Raw genomic sequence first — 20,819 nt, 5'->3', positions numbered from 1 at the left:
TCTCCGTGCAAAGGAAAGAAAACTAGCCTTCCCAGTTGTCTGTTACTTGGACAGTGGTTAAAATTCTTTGGGTGAACTATTTACTTTCTCCTAAGAACACAGCCAAGCCCCCTTGCTGCTTCTGCGAAACACAGTATGTTTTTCACTCACCCTCCCACTGTGGGGAAAAGCCCACCAGGGTCTCAGCTTTGCCCGAAGTTCCCTGTTCGAAACTTCACCTGGCCTTTGAGGGTTTTTGTACCATGTTCAGTGAAAAGCAGAACCCACTCCCACGCTTCCTGGCTTCACTTCACCTGGGGTCCTGCAAACCCTTGGCTGGTGCTCAGCAACACAGTAACGAAACACCTATCTAGAATTTCCATTGACCCCATCCAAAGCATCACCCAGAGCCACTCCAGATTGCTGCAAATCTTTGACATCCTGTTTATCCCTCATGGCTCAGTTCAAATGCAGCTGCTTTCATTAAACTCTGATCAATCAAAAACCCCCCATCCTCACTTCCAATGGAAATTAATAGCATCTTCCCCCTTTTCACTGCTATTCCCACCTCAGTTACAGCAACAACGACACCCTGCCTTACTTTACAGGCAGTTATATTTATATCTTTCTCTCCCTAATAAAAAAAAAAGCAACTCATCGACCAGATCCTCTGTCAGGTCATTGGGTCCCTGTCCTCACCCCAGCCCTCTCTACTCCCTGCCTCCAGAGAGGGGGTCAAAATGTTCATCTACACATGGTGTTTCCCATCTTAAAATTTTTCTTTTAAATTTTTAACAAATGTTTATTTATTTTTGAGAGAGACAGAGACAGAGCATGAGCGGGGGAGGGGCAGAGAGAGAGGGAGACACGGAATCTGAAGCAGGCTACAGGCTCTGAGCTGTCAGCACAGAGTGCGACGCGGGGCTCAAACTCAAAAGCAACGAGATCATGACCTAGGCTGAAGTCGGACGCTTAACCGACTGAGCCACCCAGGCACCCCTTAAAATTTTTATTTTAAAACATATGCACAACTGTCCAATCCTGTGACAGTGGCCTCATGGCTGACGTCCTGTTCAAGAGAGCACCGCCTGCATCCCCTGTGTTGGGCTGCTCTGTGATGTGTTCCCCAAGAAAACAACAGATTTTCCACAAGGGCCTTGGATAGGCCCCCACTTCAAGGGCCTTTTAGACGCCACCAGGTGTGCAGATTCAAATGGAGTCTCCTACCACCAAACTTACTGCATTTGACCATAATTAGATATGAATCCTTTTCAACAGTTTCAAATTAGCTACATTTCACATAATCCAGTATCGAAAACTTTTTAATATTACTCTTAAGATCAAGGTGGAGAAGAAATTAGAGCATGCCTCTGACAGGAGATGCTAATAAGTGAGGACTCCAAGGTTGTTGCCACCGGGAACCAGGACAGGGCGAGGCATGAGGCAGGGGTCTGACGGTGGGTACAGTGTAGGTAAGACTGAAACCTACATAGTGGGCACGAGTTTCTACTAACGCACCCGGGCCCCGCAGCCAGCTCCTCGAAGGCATTTCCAGGACACCCCCCATCAGCCACCAAGCGGAATCCCAGGCCCACGTACTGAAGGCTCGCTATGTTGTAGTCCATTTCGTAACTCAGAAGATACTTTCACGGGAACCACGAAGCCAGGGGATAAAACCGGCAGCCACCTGGAAAAGCTAACTTGGATCCGTTGTGCGCTTGCAAGGTCCCTCAGAGGGAAACTCGATTCTGACGTGGAAGACCATCGGCCTTAGCTCACCTCACATCGGGCTCCGAGCTAAGACGTCAAGGAGGCAGCCTACCTGCCTCTCCCAGCCAGCCGAGGCCGCGGAGCACACGCCCGCTGCTGTCTGGTCTCCTCGTCTTTCCCATCTCTGTGCTGGTCCCGCGCAAGAGAGCAGGTGCATCAGCACGGACTCACTGTACGGGAGGGCATTCTTATCTGTGACAGGAATGGGGATGGGACAAGGAAAACCGAACAGCAGCGGGGCTAGCCTCAGCAGCCTTTCTGAGTGATGTCCAGTCCCGACGACTTGGTGATTTCCAAAGTCGTAAACACCTGTTCGAAAGGAAGAATGACAAACACATTTATATTTAGCCATCGATGTTTCAGCATTGCTTTTAAGAAACCACATGTTGAATAGTACATCGATGTTAACCTTTAAAATATGCAAAGCAGTTACTAATACAAAATCTTTCTGACAATGTGCTTTATAGTTTTTCAAATGACACCAGTTGAAATCAATAAACACACAAACCTATCTCCGTACCTCACCACATGTGGGATGAATTCCAATGGTGTCATCGAGTAGCTGTTTTGTGAGCCCACATTTCATTGCAGCCGCAAATCCTTGGGTGACCTCACCAGCATTTGGTCCAAGAACATGGAATCCTATCACCCGATACTTTAATATGCAAGCATAAGAAAGAGAAGCCCTGTAGGTTAATGGTCTGAACAGGAATCTATTTATTGCAAGTTCACAGTTAACATTTACAGCATCTACTACAGAAAAAGAACTCTAATGCTGAACTGAGCAGAGAACATTATCATGAAACTGAACCACTGTAAGAATCTGTTAAATGAGCCAGTAAATGCACATCCAGAGTTAATTTGCACTCAAATTTACTAGAACAAGCAATTTACCCACTGCATGAAGGAGTTCATTAGTATGATGTAAATTTCCAAATTATGCTGAGATAGTGCTAAACAGCAACATAACAAATCTGAATTAAAGTCCAATGCTAGAATAATTCTAAGACATCAGGTTACCCCGCTCCTAACATAACTAAGCGGAGATCAAGGAGTGGCCAGCACAGGGCTTTGCCCAGTCCTGAGTGTAGGGAGGGGCACGAGCAGACCCACCAAGACAGGAAGCAAGATTCAAACTGTCCTTTGGCCGATGTTTTTTTCATCAGACTCTTCTCTTCAATAGTGACCGTGAACAACAGATAAGGAGAGAGAAGGCAGAAGGGTCTTTGCCCACCTACATCCGGAGAAAGTGCACAGAGCATGCGATCTCCTGCACATCTACTGGTGGATGGTCACAGAAGGCGGCGTTTCTCAGGGGGCAGGCCGTCAGAGGCCACGGGAGTGGGGGTGAGGAGTGGACTTCCCAGGGCCCCACGGAACTGGGGATCTCTGAGATGGTGCATTGCACAGCAAAGTGGGGAAGGGGGAGCAGCCCAGAGCGACGAGAGACATCTGACGGAAATCTCCACTTATAAATGAAAACGAAGACAGGTCTGTGAAAAGGAAAACCTTGTTCACAATTTTCACCATACAGCCACAGTAAGGGAGCAGGTACGAGGGCCATATTCTAGAAACAGCAATTTGGGAAGGAGTAAAAGGAGGGGCAGGGGACAGAGCAGACGGCGTCCAAAGAGGGGTCGACAGACCTTGAAATTCTGCCCCAGGTCCAGCAGTCAGAAACCACAGGCGGCTCCTGGCTTCAGCAGGGGGTCTACCAACGTGACCCCAATCCCACTCACGTAGGCAGCAGTGGCGCGTGCAGACCATCTCTGCCTGCTCCCCCCGCTGGTGGGAAAGGCCACCCACCGCTGGCAGGACAGTAAGCTCCATCACTCACGTCCAGAGTCACAACAAGCACCACACAACTACCACCGCCCCCGGGCACACGGCAGGGAATGTGTCACAGCCCTGGGGCATTTCTGGAGAGTTCTGACCAGCATCCCCCTCACCGCCCTGCACGCCTCTGCAAGGACCAAGGGACTAAGTTCTGGAGTTCTGGCTGACTTCACCTCAGGCACTGGGGCACATGCGAACTGGCCATGAGCCTGAGCCTGTGACACCTGTTTTCTGTTATGCTGAGAACCAGATGGATCCAGACACGTGGACTTAAACAAGAAGATGATGGTTACTTTGTAAACTTCGTACAAACATCGCTTGTTGCTGTTCCTATTTATCTAATTTTGTTTTCTCTCCAAGATTATAAATTCTTAAAAAGGGAGAGACCAAGTCCTACTGCCTTCTGCACTCAGCCTTCTTTATTTACAAGTCGTAAATAAACTGCTTTCAGTTATCAATTCTAACTCATCTCTGTTAACAGGGAAGAGACTCCAATGGCCGGCTCTCCACCTGACAGATTCTTCTTTAACGAAAGCCTTCATTAGGAATCAGTTAATTGACTAGTTTTCAGGGGCACCTGGGTGGCTCAGTGGGTTAAGTGTCTGACTTTGGCTCAGGTCATGATCTCGGTCACGGTTCATGAGTTCGAGCCCCGCGTCGGACTCTGTGCTGACGGCTCAGAGCCTGGAGCCTGCTTCGGATTCTGTGTCTCCCTCTCTCTCTGCTCCACCCCCTCTCAAGCTCTGTCTCTCAAAAATAAATACACATTAAAAAAAATTTTTTTTTTAATTACCTAGTTTTCACTTCATGCAAGCATTGCTTTCTAAATGCTTCTGATACACATCCAGCTTATAAACTGCACATAAACACACACATCCTACATTTTATTCGTTGATGACCCAAACTTTCATAGATCCTCTGGTTCTACACTGCCAAATTAGACAGCGCTGGAAAGAGACAACTTTCAGTGATTTTGTTTTTCTGAAGGTATTAGTGAGCCACTTGTTCAGCCTCTACAAATACATCAACGGGGTAAACCGTTTGAAGGATTTCTGCCTTGCCCTGAGAGCCATCTTTAAACACGATTCAAACCCAATCCTAGACTAAAAGCTACAGTTTAAAATGACGGCTTTTTAGCCTCCAAGCGTATTACGTACATTGTCGAATTTATTGCAAATTATCTTTGCGTAGCAAGTGTTGTTGTCCCTGTCAGCCACTGTCCACTCGAGAGGCCAGAAGAAGGTATGATACACCTGCAAGACATGGGAGACAGAGGCCAAGGTTAGTGTCTGTGAAAGCCATTCCCTGATACAGTCTTCAATGACATAAAGATGATAATGTCTGTAGCAGCTTTCAGAAAGTTCAAGGTTCACTTTGCAACAATGCGGATGGAACTAGACGGTATTATGCTAAACGAAATTAGTCGGAGAAAGGCAAATATCATATGACTTCACTCATATGAGGACTTTAAGATAAAAAAACAGATGAACATAAGGAAAGGGAAGCAAAAATAATATAAAAACAGGGAGGGAGACAAAACACAAGAGACTCTTAAATATAGAGAACAAACTGAGGGCTGCTGGAGGGGTTGTGGGAGGGGGGATGGGCTAAATGGGTAAGGGGCATTAAGGAGGACACTTGTTGGGATGAGCACTGGGTGTTATACATAGGGGATGAATCACTGGAATCTACTCCCGAAATCATTATTGCTCTATATGCTAACTTGGATATAAATTAAATAAATAATAATTAAAAAAAAAAGTAACTGCAAGTTTGATGATCTCAACTTTGTGTCTGATGGGAGCACCTGGGCCACAGCTCCTAAAACACCAACTACACAAGTGTGTGGGCCTCTTCCCCCCGCCCCCCACCTTGGCTCAGCTGTTAGTCCAGAAAAATCTCCTAATTAACTAAACTCAATTTTCAAACAATGATAGCATGCTACTCTCCAGGGCAATGCAGCAGGCCCTGGTCACCTGAGAAGGTACATAAAGACTTCGATTCTGCTTCAGTGAATTTACAGCCTGCCTACAAGGTTCACAGTGACCCCAAATGTAGGAAAAACAGAAGAAATGAAATCGTCCCAGCCGCTCAAGGATATTCAGAACACAACCTCTGCTCCTTGAGAGCCATCACTCCAAGCACTCTGCGCGCACCTCTAAGGTTCCCCCATCTGGCTCGGTCAGCGAGGAACCAGGACGAGGACCACATGCCCTGCTCTCACGGGGGCTACGTCTCCCCAGCCTGCTCCTTCTAATCGCTCCATACAGAAGGCGATGGATTATCATCAGCTGTCAGGATAAGAAATGTATTCCCAAGTAAAATCCACAATGGAAGGATTTAAGTACGGATTCTTTGTCCTTTAATAGGATGACGTATTTTATATTTTGAATAAAGTCTTTAGTGTTTTTATAAAAATGATATAAGGTTATCATAATAATGCAGTGCAGAAAGTCACTAAGAAAAAACAAAACAAAACAAATCCATCTCCCAGAAATAACTATTTTAAATGCTAGGGAAGTATCAACTGTTGGTGCACAGGTAATAATGATGAAATTTTTATTTGAAAGATATAGAACATAGTTACTTGTAGTAAAAAACGTTAGATTTGGGGTGCCTGGGTGGCTCAGTCGGTTAAGCATCCGACTTCAGCTCAGGTCACGATCTCACGGTTTGTGTATTCGAGCCCCGTGTCAGGCTCTGTGTCTGAGAGCTTGGAGCCTGGAGCCTGCTTCGGATTCTGTGTCTCCCCCTCTCTCTGCCCCTCCCCTGCTCATGCTCTGTGTCTCTCTGTCTCTCTGTAATAAATAAACGTTAAAAATAAAATAAATAAAAAACGTTAGATTTAACTTGTATCTAACAGAAGAAAAAAACCTCTCCCACACATTTTATGTATTTATTTAAAATTTTTTTTAACGTTTATTTTATTTTTGAGAGAGAGAGAGACAGATAGAACACAAGCAGGGGAGGGGCAGAGAGAGACGGAGACACAGAATCCCAAGCAGACTCCAGGCTCCGAGCTGTCAGACACAGAGCCCGATGTGGGGCTTGAACTCACAAACCGTGAGATCATGACCTGAGCCGAAGTCAGACGTCCAACCGACTGAGCCACCCAGGCGCCCCATTTTATTATTTTTTTAATGTTTATTTATTTTGAGAGAGAGCATGTGTGCATGCAAGAATGTGAGGGGGAGGGGCAGAGAGAGTGAGAGAGTAAGAGCGAGAGAGAGAAAGAGAGAGAGGGAGGGAGAGAATCCCAAGCAGGCTCTGCGCCATCAGCACAGAGCCTGACGCTGGGCTTGATCTCATGAACTGTGAGAGCATGACCTGAGCCAAAATCAAGAGGAAATCAAGTGTCTGATGCTCAACCGAGCCACCTAGGCACCCCTCCCGCGTATTCTATCACAAACTTTTCAATCTCTGTGGCTATCTGGAAGAGAAGATAAATGTTTCATAACCTCAAGATAGTAGTTCCTAAAATACAGGCTGAGAAGAGAGACGATGAAAACTCTGGGGTTTTAAACAAGATTTGCCCAACTGCACGCTTGTTTCTGATTCGTCCTATGCCGCCCGCTGTAGGGATTACAGGGGTGTGCACTGACGCGTCCCACTGCCCTCTCGTTCTTTCTCGGGTTTTTGCTCCGTTTTTTTCCTTTTGGTACTTTGAAGATTTTTATTTTATTTAAGTCTTTGGTCCTCCTGGTTCAAAGCGGGTGTGAAGTATGGATCTAACTTTACTTTTCTCCTCAATGGCCATCCACTTATTCCAACACCCTTAAATAATTTAAGATAAAACACCACCTTTACCATGCATGAATTCTTCTAAGCATCCAAATCAATTTCTGGGTTTCATATTCTGTTCCGCTCATCTTTCCGTCCATCTGTATGTCACTATGGCATGATTTTAATTACTGTGCTGTATGATCAAGTTTAATATCTAGTAGGCTCATCTCCCTGCTCCTCTCCTTATTCAGAATCTGTTATTGCTTTTCCCTTTTAAGTTCTACTTTTTTATCAAATTATGCACAATTATTAGGCATGATTAAAATAATTTTTTTAATGTTTATTTATTTTTGAAGGGTAGAGAGACAGACAGACAGAGCATGAGCAGGGCAGGGGCAGAGAGCAAGGGAGACACAGAATCTGAAGCTGCCTCCAGGCTCTGAACTGTCAGCATAGAGCCCGATTCGGGGCTCGAATGCATAAGCTGTGAGATCAGGACCTGAGCTGAAACCAAGAGTCGGACGCATAACCAACTGAGCCGCCCAGGCGCCCCAGGCATGATTTTTGACACACTCTCTCTGCCCCCATGCCCAAATCAATCAATCAGAGGCAACCACTTCCACTTCTTTTATTTCCCTCCTTGTTTCCAAATAAAATGCTTCTGTTGCTATTCCTCGAGTTTTCTATTTTAGGCTTTATTTACTGACTTGCCTCTACTGAAGAGGAGGACATAACTCCCTTTCTTCCCCAGTCCCTACCACTCACTGGACATCCTTCCTCTCCCACCCTCCACCCTCCCTCCTCCCAATTACAGTTATATTCGCAGCTAGATCAGTATCGTACTTCCTTTACTAGGTAAAGCTGTTCATGGACAACTGGATATTCACATGCAGAAGAATGAAGTTGGATCCCTACTGTGCATCATATGCAAAAATTAACTCAAAACGGATCAAAGATCTAGGTGTAAAAGCTAAAAGTTTTTATAAAACTCTTAGAAGAAAACAAAAGTATAAATCTTCATGACTTTGGATTGGGCAATAGTTTATTCAAGACAAACAAAATGTCTTATCAAAGACAAACAAAATGATATGAACTGGATTTCATCAAAATGAAAGACTTTTGAGCTTTAAATAATTTCTTTAATGTTTATTTTTGAGAGAGAGAGAGAGACAGAGCATGAGTGGGGATAGGGCTGAGACAGAGGGAGGGGCAGAGAGAGAGGCAGACACAGAATCCAAAGCAGGCTCCAGACTCTGAGTTGTCAGCACAGAGCCCGACACAGCACTCGAACCCACGAACCATGAGACCATGACCTGAGCTGAAGATGGACACTTAACCAACTGACCACCTAGGTGCCCCAAAGACTTTTGAGCTTTAAAGGAAACTATCAAGAGAGTCAAAAGATAACGCGCAGAATGGGTGAGAGTTTTTATAAATCATCTCTCTGGAACGAGACCTGTATGTAGAACATACAAAGAACTCTTAGAACTCAACAATAAAAAGACAAACCAATTTTTAAAAGGGCAAAGGATCTGGGCACCTAGGTGGCTCAGTCGGTTAAGCGTCCAACTGCAACTCAGGTCATGATCTCCTGGTTCATGGATTTGAGCCCCACGTCGGGCTCTGTGCTGACAGCTCGGAGCCTGGAGCCTGCTTCACATTTTCTATCTCCTTCTCTCTCTGCCCCTGCCCCACTTGTGCTCTGTCTCTATCAAAAATAAATGTAAATAAATAAGATGATAGATAGATAGATAGATAGATAGATAAAAGGGCAAAGGATCTAAACAGACATTTGTCCAAAAAAAAAAGATACACAAATAGCCATTAAGGCCATAACATGATTCCCGATATCAACAGTCATCAGGGAAATGCAAATGAAAACCAAAAAGAGACACCACTAGATTGATGTATTAGTTTCCCAGTGCTGCTCTCACCAATTACCACACACTTGGTGGCTTAAAACAAAAGGTGTTTATATTCTTACAGTTCTGAAGGCCAGAAATCTGAAATCAAGGTATCTGTGGGGCCAGCCTCCTTGCAAAGGTTCCAAAAGGAGAATTCCTTGTCTCTTTCAGCTTCTGACGTCTCCAGGTGTTTCTTGGCTTCGGCTGCTTAATTCCAACCTCTGCTTCTGTTTTCACTTGTCCTTCTCTTCTGTCTTATAGGGACACTTGTCCTTGGGTATGGGGCCCACCCGGAAAATCCAGGATGATCTCACCTCAGGATTCTTCACTTAATTCCACCTGCAAAGACCCTTTTTCTAAATAAGGTCACCTGCACAGCTTCCAGGGGAATGGGCTGTAGACGTATCTTTTTGGCAGTCACCATTCAACCCACTACAGAGAGCTATCATCAAAAAAGACAGACCATAACAAACGTTGGTGAACCTGTGGAGAAACTGGAACCCTCACACGTGGGTGCTGAGAATGTAAAATTGTGCAGCCACCTTGGAAAACAGTCTGCCAGTTCCTCAAAACATACGGTTAACCTGTGACTCAGTAATTCTACTCTTAGGTATATACTCAAGAGAACAGGCAGGATTATGTCCACACAAGAACGTGTGCAGGAATGCTCATGGCGGCTCTCTCAGGCAAAGGGGGAAACAATCCACATGCCTGTCGACTGGTGAATGGATAAATAAAATGTGGTATTATCCGTATATAATGGATTGTTGTTCAGCCAGGGCAAGAGATGAAGCACAGATACATGACACAGCAAGGATGAACTTTGGAAACTAGCGGGTGCTAAGAAAAAGAAGCCAGTCACAGAAAACCACACACTGAAAGATTTCACTTCCAGGAAATGCCCACAAGAAGCAAATCTAGAGACTGAAAGGAGATTAATGGTTGCCTCAAGCCACTGGTAAGGGGACGGAGGAAAACAGGGAGCAATTGCCAATGGGTACAGGACTTCTCTTCGGGATGATAAAAATGTTCTAAAATTGACTGTGGTAATGGCGACCCAACTCTGAAGTCTAAAATCCATTAAACTGCACACTTTAAGTGGTTGATTATATGGTACAGGACTTACCTCTCAGTAAAGGTATTTTAAAAAATTAAGTATTCACATCTGAGTCACATGGTAAACCTATGGTTATTTTACTCTCATGAACTTTTAATTGTCCATGGAATTAAAGAGTATCTTGTTTTGCCATAGACTTGATATTCCTTGGACCAATCCTATTTTATCCCAAATCTTTTTTTTTTTAATTTTTTAAGCTTTATTTATTTTTGAGAGAGAGAGTGTGTGTGTGTGAGTGTGGGAGGAACAGAGAGAGGAGGGAGGAACAGAGAGAGGGAGACACAGAATTCAAAGTGGGCTCCAGGCTCTGAGCTGTCAGCACAGAGCCCGACGCAGGGCTCGAACCCATGAACTGCGAGATCATGACCTGAGCCGAATTTGGACGCTTAACCGACTGAGCCACCCAGGCGCCCCTACTGCAATAGTTTTTAAACTTCCCTTTTGGATAGCTCATCTTAAGTACACAGCAATACAATTGATTTTTCTGTGTTTTCATGCCCTGCAACTTTGCTCAATTAAATTCATTTAGTTCTGTTATGGGCGGAAATTAAGTCACACCCTCAAAACAAAGCTGTACTTTGAAATCCTAACTCCTAATGCTCCAGAATGTAACCACATTTGGATAGGGTGTTTAAAGAGGTAAAGTGAGGTCATTAGGGTGGCCCTAATCCAGTATAACTATGTCCTTACAAGAACAGGAAATTAGGACACAGACACTCAGAGGGAAGATGATGTGAACACACCGGGAAAAGACAGCCATGTACAAACCAAGGAGGGGGGCCTGGAATATTCTTCCCTCATGGCCCACAGAGAAAACCAACTCTGTGGACACCTCGGTGTCAGATTTCTAGCCTCCAGAACCAAGAAAATAAAAATTGGTCTTTCATATACAGCCTTTATCATGTTAATGAAACTCCTAATTCCTACTTTATTGTTTTTTTTATCATGAGTGTTAAATTTTGTCAAGTGCTTTTTTTTTTTCATCAAGATGATCATGTTTTCTCTTCTTTCTATTAGTAGGGTACTGACTGACTTTCACATGTTAAACTATTCTTGCATTCTTTTTTTAAAATTTTAAAAAGTGTTTATTCACGTTGAGAGAGAGAGAGAGAGCGCACGCAGGCATGAGCAGGAGAGGGGCAGAGCAAGAGGGAGAGAGAGAATCCCAAGCAGGCTCTGCACTGTCAGCACAGAATCCAATGCAGGGCTCAAACCCATGAACCACCAGATCACAACCTGAGCCAAAACCAAGAAATCAGGCACTTAACCAACTGAGCCACCCAGAGACCCCAAACCATCCTTGCATTGTGGGAATAAATACTACCTAGTTTTGACACAGTCCTTTTAATATGCTGTTTAATTTGATTTGCTAGAATTTTGAGGATTTTTGCATTAATATTCATAAAGAATTTTATCTGTACTTAAAATTTTTTTTAACATTTATTTATTTTGAGAGAGAAAAAGAGAGAGAGAGACAGCATGAATGAGGGAAGGGGCAGACAGAGAGAGGAGAGAGAGACTCCAGGCTGCCACATAGAACCTGATGAGGGGCTCAAACTCATGAACTGTGTGATCACGACCTAAGCTAAAATCAAGAGATGGACATTTAACTGACTGAGCCACCCAGGCATCCCTTATCTATGCTTTTTTGTAGTGGAAATGCCCATGGTGGAAGGGTAGTGTTGGCCTCATGTAAAGTTAGAAAATTATTCTTCTTTAAATGTTTGGTAGAATTTACCAGCGAAGCAATCTGGTTCTGGGATTTTGTTTGTTGAGAGGTTTTTTGATTCGCCATTGATCCGTCACCTTCCTAGTTGCTTTCTTTTTCCTCATGACTTAGGTTTTCCTGTTTATACAGTGTGTCTAGTAAATGGAACAGTTTCTCTAGGTATCCAATTTGCTGGTATAAAATTGTTCACAGTATTCTTCTATAATTAAAAAGGATAATTTCTGTAAAGTAAGAATATTCTCACTTTCATTTATGATTTCAGATATTCAAGTCTTCTTTTTTCCTAGCCAATCTACTAAGTTTGTCATTTCTGTTGACCTTTTTTCATAGTTTTCCTTCTGTTACTGATTTTTAGTTTCATTACTGCGATGAGAAGAGATACTTCGTACGATTCTAATCTTACAATTTATTAAGACTTGTCTTCTGCTCTAACATCTGCTTTATCCTGGAGAAGTTTCATTTGCACTTGAGAAGAATGTGTATTCTGCTGTTGTTGGATGGGGTGTCCTAACGTATGTTAGGTCTCATTGGTTTATAGGTGTTCAAGTACCCACTTCCTTCCCCTGTCCGGTTGTCTGATCCATTATTGAAGAAAGGGTATTTTAAAGTCTCCAGCTATTACTGTAGAAATATCTATTTATCTGACAATTTTGTCTTCATATATTTTTGGGCTGTATATGTTTATACCTGTTACATATTTTAGCTGTATTAAATTTTTAAAAATGTTTTAATGTTTATTTTTGAGAGAGAGAATGAAAGAGAGTGTGAGTGCAGGAGGGTCAGAAGAGAGAGGGAGACACAGAATCCGAAGCAGGCTCCAGGCTCTGAGCTGTCAGCACAGAGCCTGATGTGGGGCTCAAACTCACAAACCATGAGATCATGACCTGAACCAAAGTCGGGACACTTAACTGACTGAGCTACCCAGGAGCCCCACTGTATTGAATTTAAAAAGTTTTCTTTTAATATTTATTTATTTTTGAGAGAGAGAGCATGAGTGGGGGAGGGACAGAAAGAGGGAGACACAGAATCTGAAACAGGCTCCCGGCTCTGAGCTGTCAGCACAGAGCCTGATGCAGGGCTCGAACTCAGGAACAGTGAGATCATGACCTAGGCTGAAGTCAGATGCTTAACCAACTGAGCCACCCAAGCGCCCCTACTGTATTGAGTTTTTAAATCAATATATAAATCCTTTCTCTACTGTAAACTTTTTCTTTTTTCTAATGTTTTATTTTAGTTTTGAGGAAGAGAGACAGAGTGTGAATGGGGGAGGGACAGAGAGCGAGGGAGACACAGAATGTGAAGCAGGCTCCAGGCTCTGAGCTGTTAGCACAGAGCCCCACACAGGGCTCGAAGCCACGAGCTGTGAGATCATGACCTGAGCCGAAGTCGGATGCTTAACTGACTGAGCTACCCACTGCCCCTCAATTGTAACCTTTTTAATTTAAATTATATTTTGTCTGATAATAATAATAAAGCTCACTTTTTGTTATTATTTGCATAGAATATCTTTTTCTATCCTTAACTTTCAATCTATATCTTTATATCTACAGAAAGTCTCTTTAAACAACATATAGAGATCCTATTTTTTTAATGTTTTATTTTTTTTTGAGAGAGAGAGAAAGAGAGAGAGAGAGAGAGAGAGAGAGAGAGAGAGAGAGTAAGCGGGGGAGGGGCAGAGAGAGAGGGGGATAGAGGACCCAAAGCTGGCTCTGAGCTTTCAGCCATGAAACTGATGTGGGGCTCAAACTCCAGAACTGTGAGATCATGACTTGAGCTGATGTCAGACGCTCAACCCACTGAGCCACCCAGACGCCCCTAGATCCTATTTTTTAAGTCAAATCTGACAAACTGTCTTTTAATAGCACACCTTCATCCATTTACTTTTAACATGATTACTGATAAAGGAGAATTTATTTTTGTGTATATCTGCTGTAGGTCTTATATGGTTTTCACTCCTTTCACTCCTTAATTCCTCTACTCTTGCCTTTTTTGTACTTAGTTTATTTTTTGTAGTGCACCATTTTGACTGCCTTATTCTTTCCCTTTTGGTATATTTAAAGTTATTATCATACTAGTTACCTTGGGAATTACAATTAACACCTGAAATTTATAATAATCTTGTTGGAATAATACCTACTTAGTTGCAATAGTATGCAAACATTCTGCTTCTATATACCTCCATCCCCCCCCCTTTTATATTCTTACTGTCACAGGACACATTTTATACAATGCATGCTCATTAACTTGGATTTATAATTATGTTTGCTACATTTTCCTTTTAAATCACACAGCCAAAAGAGAGAAGTTACAAACCAAACCAAAAGTGCAGTAACACAGGTTATGCACCTAAGAAGTTATCTTTGCTAGTGTTCTTTGACTTTTCCGATAGCTTCTAGTGTCCTTTCATTTCTGTCTGAAGGAGTCTTTATAGCATTTCTTTAGGGCAGGTCTCCTAGTAAATTTACTCAGTTTTAATTTTTCTGGAAATATCTTAATATCCTTAATTTCTGGGGGCGCCTGGGTGGCTCAGTCAGTGAAGCGCCTGACTCTTGATTTCAGCTCAGGTCATGATCTCATGGTTTGGGAGTTCAAGCCCTGCATCGTGCTCTGCTCTGATGTTGCAGAGCCTGCTGTGGATCCTGTCTCCCTCTCTCTCTCTGCCCTTCCCCTGCTTGCACTATCTCTCTCTCTCTCTCTCTCTCTCTCAAAATAAATAAATTAATTAAAAATATATATATATCCTGGGGCGCCTGGGTGGCTCAGTCGGCTAAGTGTCCGACTTCGGCTCAGGTCATGATCTCGCGGTTTGTGAGTTCGAGCCCCGCGTCAGGCTCTGTGCTGACAGCTCAGAGCCTGGAGCCTGCTTCGGATTCTGTGTCTCCCTCTCTCTCTGCCCCTTCCCTGCTCACGCTCTCTCTCAAAAATAAATAAACGTAAGAAAAAAAAATTTATTAAAAAAATATATATCCTTCATTTCTGAAGGACAGATTTGCCAGATACAGAAGTCTTGGATGATAGTTTTCTTTCTGTACTTTAACTATTTCGCCCCAGTGTCTTCCAGCCTCTGTTGTTATGAAAAATCAGCCGTTTACCCTGTGAAAGACCTTTTCACATGATGAGTTGCTTCCCTCTGGCTGCTTTTAAAACTCGCTCTTTTTCTTAGGGTTTGAACAATTTGATTGTAGCTGTCAGCATGGATCTCTGAGATTACCCTGCTTGGTTGTGTAGGTTGACTATTTCATCAAATCTGGGAAGTTTTGCCCATTACTTCCTCAAATATTTCTTCTGCCTCTTATTTTCTCCCGTCTCCTACTGGGACTCTTTTAAGGCATAGGCTAGCATGCTTCACGCTGTCCCACTCATCTCTTGGGATTTCTTCATTTTTCTCCATTCCTTTTTCTTTCTGCTGTGCAGACTGTAATTTCAATGGTCTTATTTTCAAGTTCATTGATGCTTTCTTCTGCATACTTACATATATGCTGCTGAACCCTTCGAGCGAGTATTTCAATTCAGTTATTGTACTTTTCAGCTCCAGGATTTCTTCTTGGTTCTTTTTCATAATTTCTATCTCTGGAATGATATTTTGTTCAGACACTGTTCTCCTGATTTCCTTTAGTTATTTGTCCACAGATTCCTTTAGCTAACTGAATATATTTTGACTAATAATTCGAAAGTCTGGGTTTCTTCTGGAACAGTTTCTGTCAAACTCTTTTTTTCCTTTTCTGGGTTTTTTTTTTTTTTTTTTTGGTAGGTTGTTACTAGTTAAACTGTGTCCTCCCAAAATTCGTTAAGTTGAAGTCCTAGCCCACGGTATCTTAGTATGTGATCAAATAGGGTCAGTGTATGTGTAATTAGTTAAGATGAGGTCATTCTAGAGTAGGGTGGTTCCCATAATCCACTGTGACGGGTGTCCTTGTAAAAAAGGAAAATTTTAGATAATCTCACACACAAATGGGAATCCCAAGGAAAGGTAAGATCTACAAGCCAAGGAATGACGAAGACTGCCAGCAAAACACCAAAACTAGGAAAGAGGGATGGAACAGATTCTCCCTCACAGAAATCAAATGGAAACAACCCTGTCAACACCTTGATGGTGGACTTCTAACCTCTAGAACTGTGAGTCAATAGAATTTTGTGGTTTAAACCCCAATTTGTGGTACTTTGTTATGGTAGTCCTGGCAAACGAATATATGCTGTGTTTTTTCCCTTAAGCCTGGACATTCTGAGTATTAGAATATGGTACCTGGAAATTATATATTTCCACACCTCAGAGATAGCTAGGGTTTCTTGCTTGTTGAGGGCTAGAGTTATCCACATATGACTTTTCCAAACTGTTTTTGCATACTATATGTTCATTGTTGTGGTTTCTGTTCCATTGTCTCGGAGGTCAGCCAGGGACCTGATAAAGATGTCCTTAAATGTATGACTCCCAAAAGGGGGTGGGGGGTGGGGAGAAGGGAGTATTCTCTCTTGAAGTCCCACTGCAGCAGGGAAGCCACTTCAGCTTGTGGAGGTTGGTGCCGAACCCTCAGCCATCAGAAGCAAGGATCAGCAGTCAAAACACCACCCCAATTTCTGGAGGACAAGGTCCTTACTGCCCACTCTGGCACCAGCCAGCTGCACCAGGCACAGAGGCCACCAACCCAGCAGCTACCCACCATGGTGCTGGCTCTGTGGGATGTCAGCCATTAGGAAAACACAGAAACCCACCACAGATCCCTAGCCTCGTCCTCAAGTTCTCCTCTGGGCACTGAAAGTACACAACTAGGCTTGAGGGTTCCAAAAGAATTGCTTCAACCATTTCCCACCAGTTCAGATGTTGTCTCAGTGAAGGGATGGGTTCCCAGAGCTTCCCTGCTTCGCCATTTTCCATAACATCACTGTTGTCCATCCATCTTTATCGTTGGGTAGTAGTCCCTGGTATGGATGTACCGCCTTTGGTCTAACCATTCATCTGCTGAAGAATATTTGTTTTTTTCCCAAATTGGAGCTATTATGAATAAAGCTGCTACAAAATTCACGTATACATGTTAAGACTGCATTCCTTTGGGATAAATGCCCATCCAATTGGGTTTTTTAAATTTCTGCTATCATCTCTTGCATTTACAACAGGTGTCTGTTGGTTCTCTTAATGTTACTTCTGAAAGATGTCCTAGTCTCTGTTCATGAGTGTAATACATTATTCCTGTGCATAGGTACAGTCTGTTTCTTGCAAGTTTGATAACCTTTGATTGCTCATATTAAATGCTGGGAATTAAAAAGATGTTTGACTTTGGGGGTGATAGAACTGTGTTTTATCTTGATTCTAATGACGGTTTCAACTGTTTGAACTCATAAAACTGTACACACACACAATAAATCTTCATTTTTCTTTAAGTAAATTATGCCTCAATTAAAGATATTTTTCAAAGTTTGAAAGCTTTGAGCTCATGTTTACAGCAAACTGAATCTGAACTTTACTGTCCAATTATCTAACAGGGAAGGAAGTTTATTTGGGGACCTTTATTCAGTATCTTCAGGTCATTCTCAATGGGCTTGTCAGAGTCCCTGGAGAAATCAGACTCTACCAACCTCTGGCCAGACAAGGGTGACCGCTGGTTGCCAGAGTTCCGGGAGCTCAGTGGGAGGAACTGTATTTGCTCATTTCAGGACTGTGCTGGGATAACGCCCACATCTTCATTTGATCCCAGTGCCCCCAGTCAAGAGGATTTGGTTTTATCTATCTCCAGAAAATAACCGTCCAGGTATTTACCAGTGTGTGGAAAGTGCTCTGTAGAGTGTCAGGGAGGTGAGAGCCTCACTCTTTCTTAAATGGGTTTTCTGATGATGTCAGCTGGCCCCTCCAAGTCCTTCCCAGAAGTACACGGTGTTCCTAATTTTTGAGGCTTGATGACTCTGATGAGAAGTGAAGTTGTTTCTTGACTTTCCCAATACCTGTTTATAACCTTTTTTTTTTTTTACCACTCATCTATCTCCTTTTTCCCCCAAAATCTCATTGCTGTTTCTCTTCTTTACTATCCCCCTATCCTTGAGAGATTATTTTTAAAGGCAGATCCCTTTCCCTCCACATCACTCTATTGTCTTTGGCACTGAATGTCCTTATAAAAAAGCTTGGGGCCAGGTTGGTTCATTGGCCTTGTGAATGACTAGCTTACCTAGAACATGTTTGTGTCAATCGTGCTACATCAGTTTCTCCTAGAAAATGGTATGTCATTTCAATCTTCAAATTCAGTCATTCTTTAGTATTAGGATGCTTTCTTCTGTCACATTTCCGAATACCACTTCTGGACCACTTGTCGGATTTTCCACTGCAAGGTGTGAATTATATTTATGTTGGCTCATCCTTGTTTATGCATATCTATCATCCGTATCTCAACCCTTCCTATGTGATGAACTTTATTCTCAGTCATCTGCTTCTTTTGGTTCCAAGGTATTTGGTAGCTCAGCGATAGAGTGGTTTTGATGTTCAACATGACCTTAACAGTCAGTACAGATCTTACTCCTCTGCTCCCTCGTTCCACATAACACGTATTCAGTAGGAAGAGAGTGGGCTGTTTCACCCAGGAGAAACCCCGATATCTCTTTCTTTCTCATTTCTATCTCTTCTCCTAAGTGGCAGTATCAGGAATGGAATCACTGCACTGGGGGAAAAACATAGTTTCTTTTTATCTGTCTCCTTTAGGTAATAATTTCCCTAGTGTTGGCAGGGGTGCTTAGCCTCACCTTTTCCATATCATAGTAATAAGCAAGGGGAACTAGAAGCCTACAGATTGTGCCATAAATATGGTGAGTTTTTAGAACAAACCGTAGACCAGTGTGACTGGACCATTATAAGCAGGACAGACAGCAATGCGAATGGCCTGATTACATGATGCCTCTTCTTACAAACAGTGAGGAGTTCAGATAGTATTTTCTGAACACCGGGAAATCATCAAAAAGCCTTACGCTGGGAAAGGGCATAACTGATTTATATATATATATATATATATATATATATATATATATATTTTTTTTTTTTAAGTATTTATTTTTGAGACAGAGAGAGACAGAGCATGAACAGGGGAGGGTCAGAGAGAAAGGGAGACACAGAATCCGAAACAGGCTCCAGGCTCTGAGCTGTCAGCACAGAGCCTGACGAGGGGCTCGAACTCACGGACCGTGAGATCATGACCTGAGCCGAAGTCGGATGCTTAACCGACTGAGCCACCCAGGTGCCCCTGATCTATATTTTTAAAAGCTCTTCTGGTTGATGTGTGATGACCAGGTTGGTGTGGACTAAGAGTGAGCTGAACGCAGGGAGCACAGGAGATGATAGTGGACTGACATAGGCTGGGGAGGGCACGGATGAAAAGAAGCAGGAACACACAAGACATACTCTAGGAGCAAAAATGACAGCACTTCCTGGTGAACTATTGATGGTGACCAACAAGGAAGCCTTAAGGATGGCTCTCAGGTACATCAGCATGTAGAGGGAGTCTTCCCTGGGAACCAAGGATTTTAATAGACTCCCAAAGTAATTCATATTGAAACAGGTTAAAACCTTGGTTCTAGACACTTGAAAATTTTGTATTTTACCAGAGAGCAGCACATCAACACAGCCATATTTTGGCCTCTTCAGGAATTACTTTTTTAATATACTGTGCTGTGGCATTATGCCATGGTATTGCGTTTCTGGCTCTAATAAGAAACAGCTCTATAAAACCCGTAATTATATTTACGAAGGGGATACTTTCAGGCGATTGTTCACCATATCTCAAAGCCCGTTTTGTGAAAACTTGAGAAATCTCCCTCAATTCTCCCTCCCCCGGTCAGGTGGCAGGAAACGCAGAGGTAGATTTTTAGGTTAATTCTAAAGCAAGTCTATGGGACTTCATGGCATGAATTCTGCAAACTAACAAATTCGAGGGTTTTTTTTTTATATTAAATATAATTTCTAACATTCCTTTTTCTTCTAACACCATCCTATTCTTCTTTATTCCCACCTCGATATCCTCACTTTGAAAAAATATTATCTATGTGTTTTTGAGAGGCTTCCCCAAATCTCTTCACAACAGGAATTAAAAAAAAAATAATAGACCAAATTTCTGATTAGTGAATTTAAAAAATAATAAATAAATAAATAAATAAATAAGAAAGAGAGAAAGAAAGAAAGGTTAGTTGATCTGCAGTGACCTTAGGAAAAAGGTCCTGACATAATCCCAGAAACCCAGGGAACTCTTTTCCTATAAAGACATTCCTCTGTCTGGCATATGGCCTTCTATGTTCTTCCTCTCATGTGCCTGTCTTTCTATCTTAATTTCTCATTAACTTCAAATGTTTTGAACTAAGCGTTAAACCCATAACTGTTCACACGGTTCCAAAACTCAAGTCAAAGTTCACCACTGCAGAAAATAAATGACCCGTTTCTACAAGGAATTACAAACACTGATCAAATACTATCATCTAAAACGTCTGCTTCTCATTGAAAACAACCATCTAAAATAACATTATAAAGTATATATATAGTTTTAAGTAGTCTTCAATCCCAGTGCGGGGCCCAAAGTGGGTCCTGAACTCACGACCCTGAGACCAAGACTTGAGCTGAGTCAGACGCTTAACCGACTGAGCCACCCAGGGGCCCCAACATTATAAAGTTTTAATCATGTATACGAGAAATGTATATAAGGCCACTTAACTAGTGCTGTCACTTAAAGGAATTCCCAGTAACTGAGGTGCCTTCAAGGGAGAAGAACGATATTTCAATTCTCTTTTGCTGAAAACA

General features: G+C 42.7%; 1 protein-coding gene across 1 annotated transcript in view; it reads right to left on the bottom strand.

Annotated features, from left to right (window-relative positions):
- Positions 1 to 1,283: 1,283 nt before the first annotated feature.
- The window catches only part of TXNRD3 (thioredoxin reductase 3), a gene marked incomplete at its 5' end in the record, with an annotated part of 67,522 nt that continues 47,986 nt past the window's right edge, over positions 1,284 to 20,819 (bottom strand). The window contains 3 exons of the mRNA XM_043589410.1: positions 1,284 to 2,058; positions 2,270 to 2,404; positions 4,743 to 4,838. Of these exons, the coding sequence (XP_043445345.1) occupies positions 1,996 to 2,058; positions 2,270 to 2,404; positions 4,743 to 4,838 (294 nt within the window). The remainder of the gene's footprint in view (positions 2,059 to 2,269; positions 2,405 to 4,742; positions 4,839 to 20,819) is intronic.

The sequence above is a fragment of the Prionailurus bengalensis genome, chromosome A2, assembly GCF_016509475.1.
Source record: "Prionailurus bengalensis isolate Pbe53 chromosome A2, Fcat_Pben_1.1_paternal_pri, whole genome shotgun sequence".
Lineage (NCBI taxonomy): Eukaryota > Metazoa > Chordata > Mammalia > Carnivora > Felidae > Prionailurus > Prionailurus bengalensis.
This window is presented reverse-complemented; position numbering and strand designations above follow the sequence as displayed.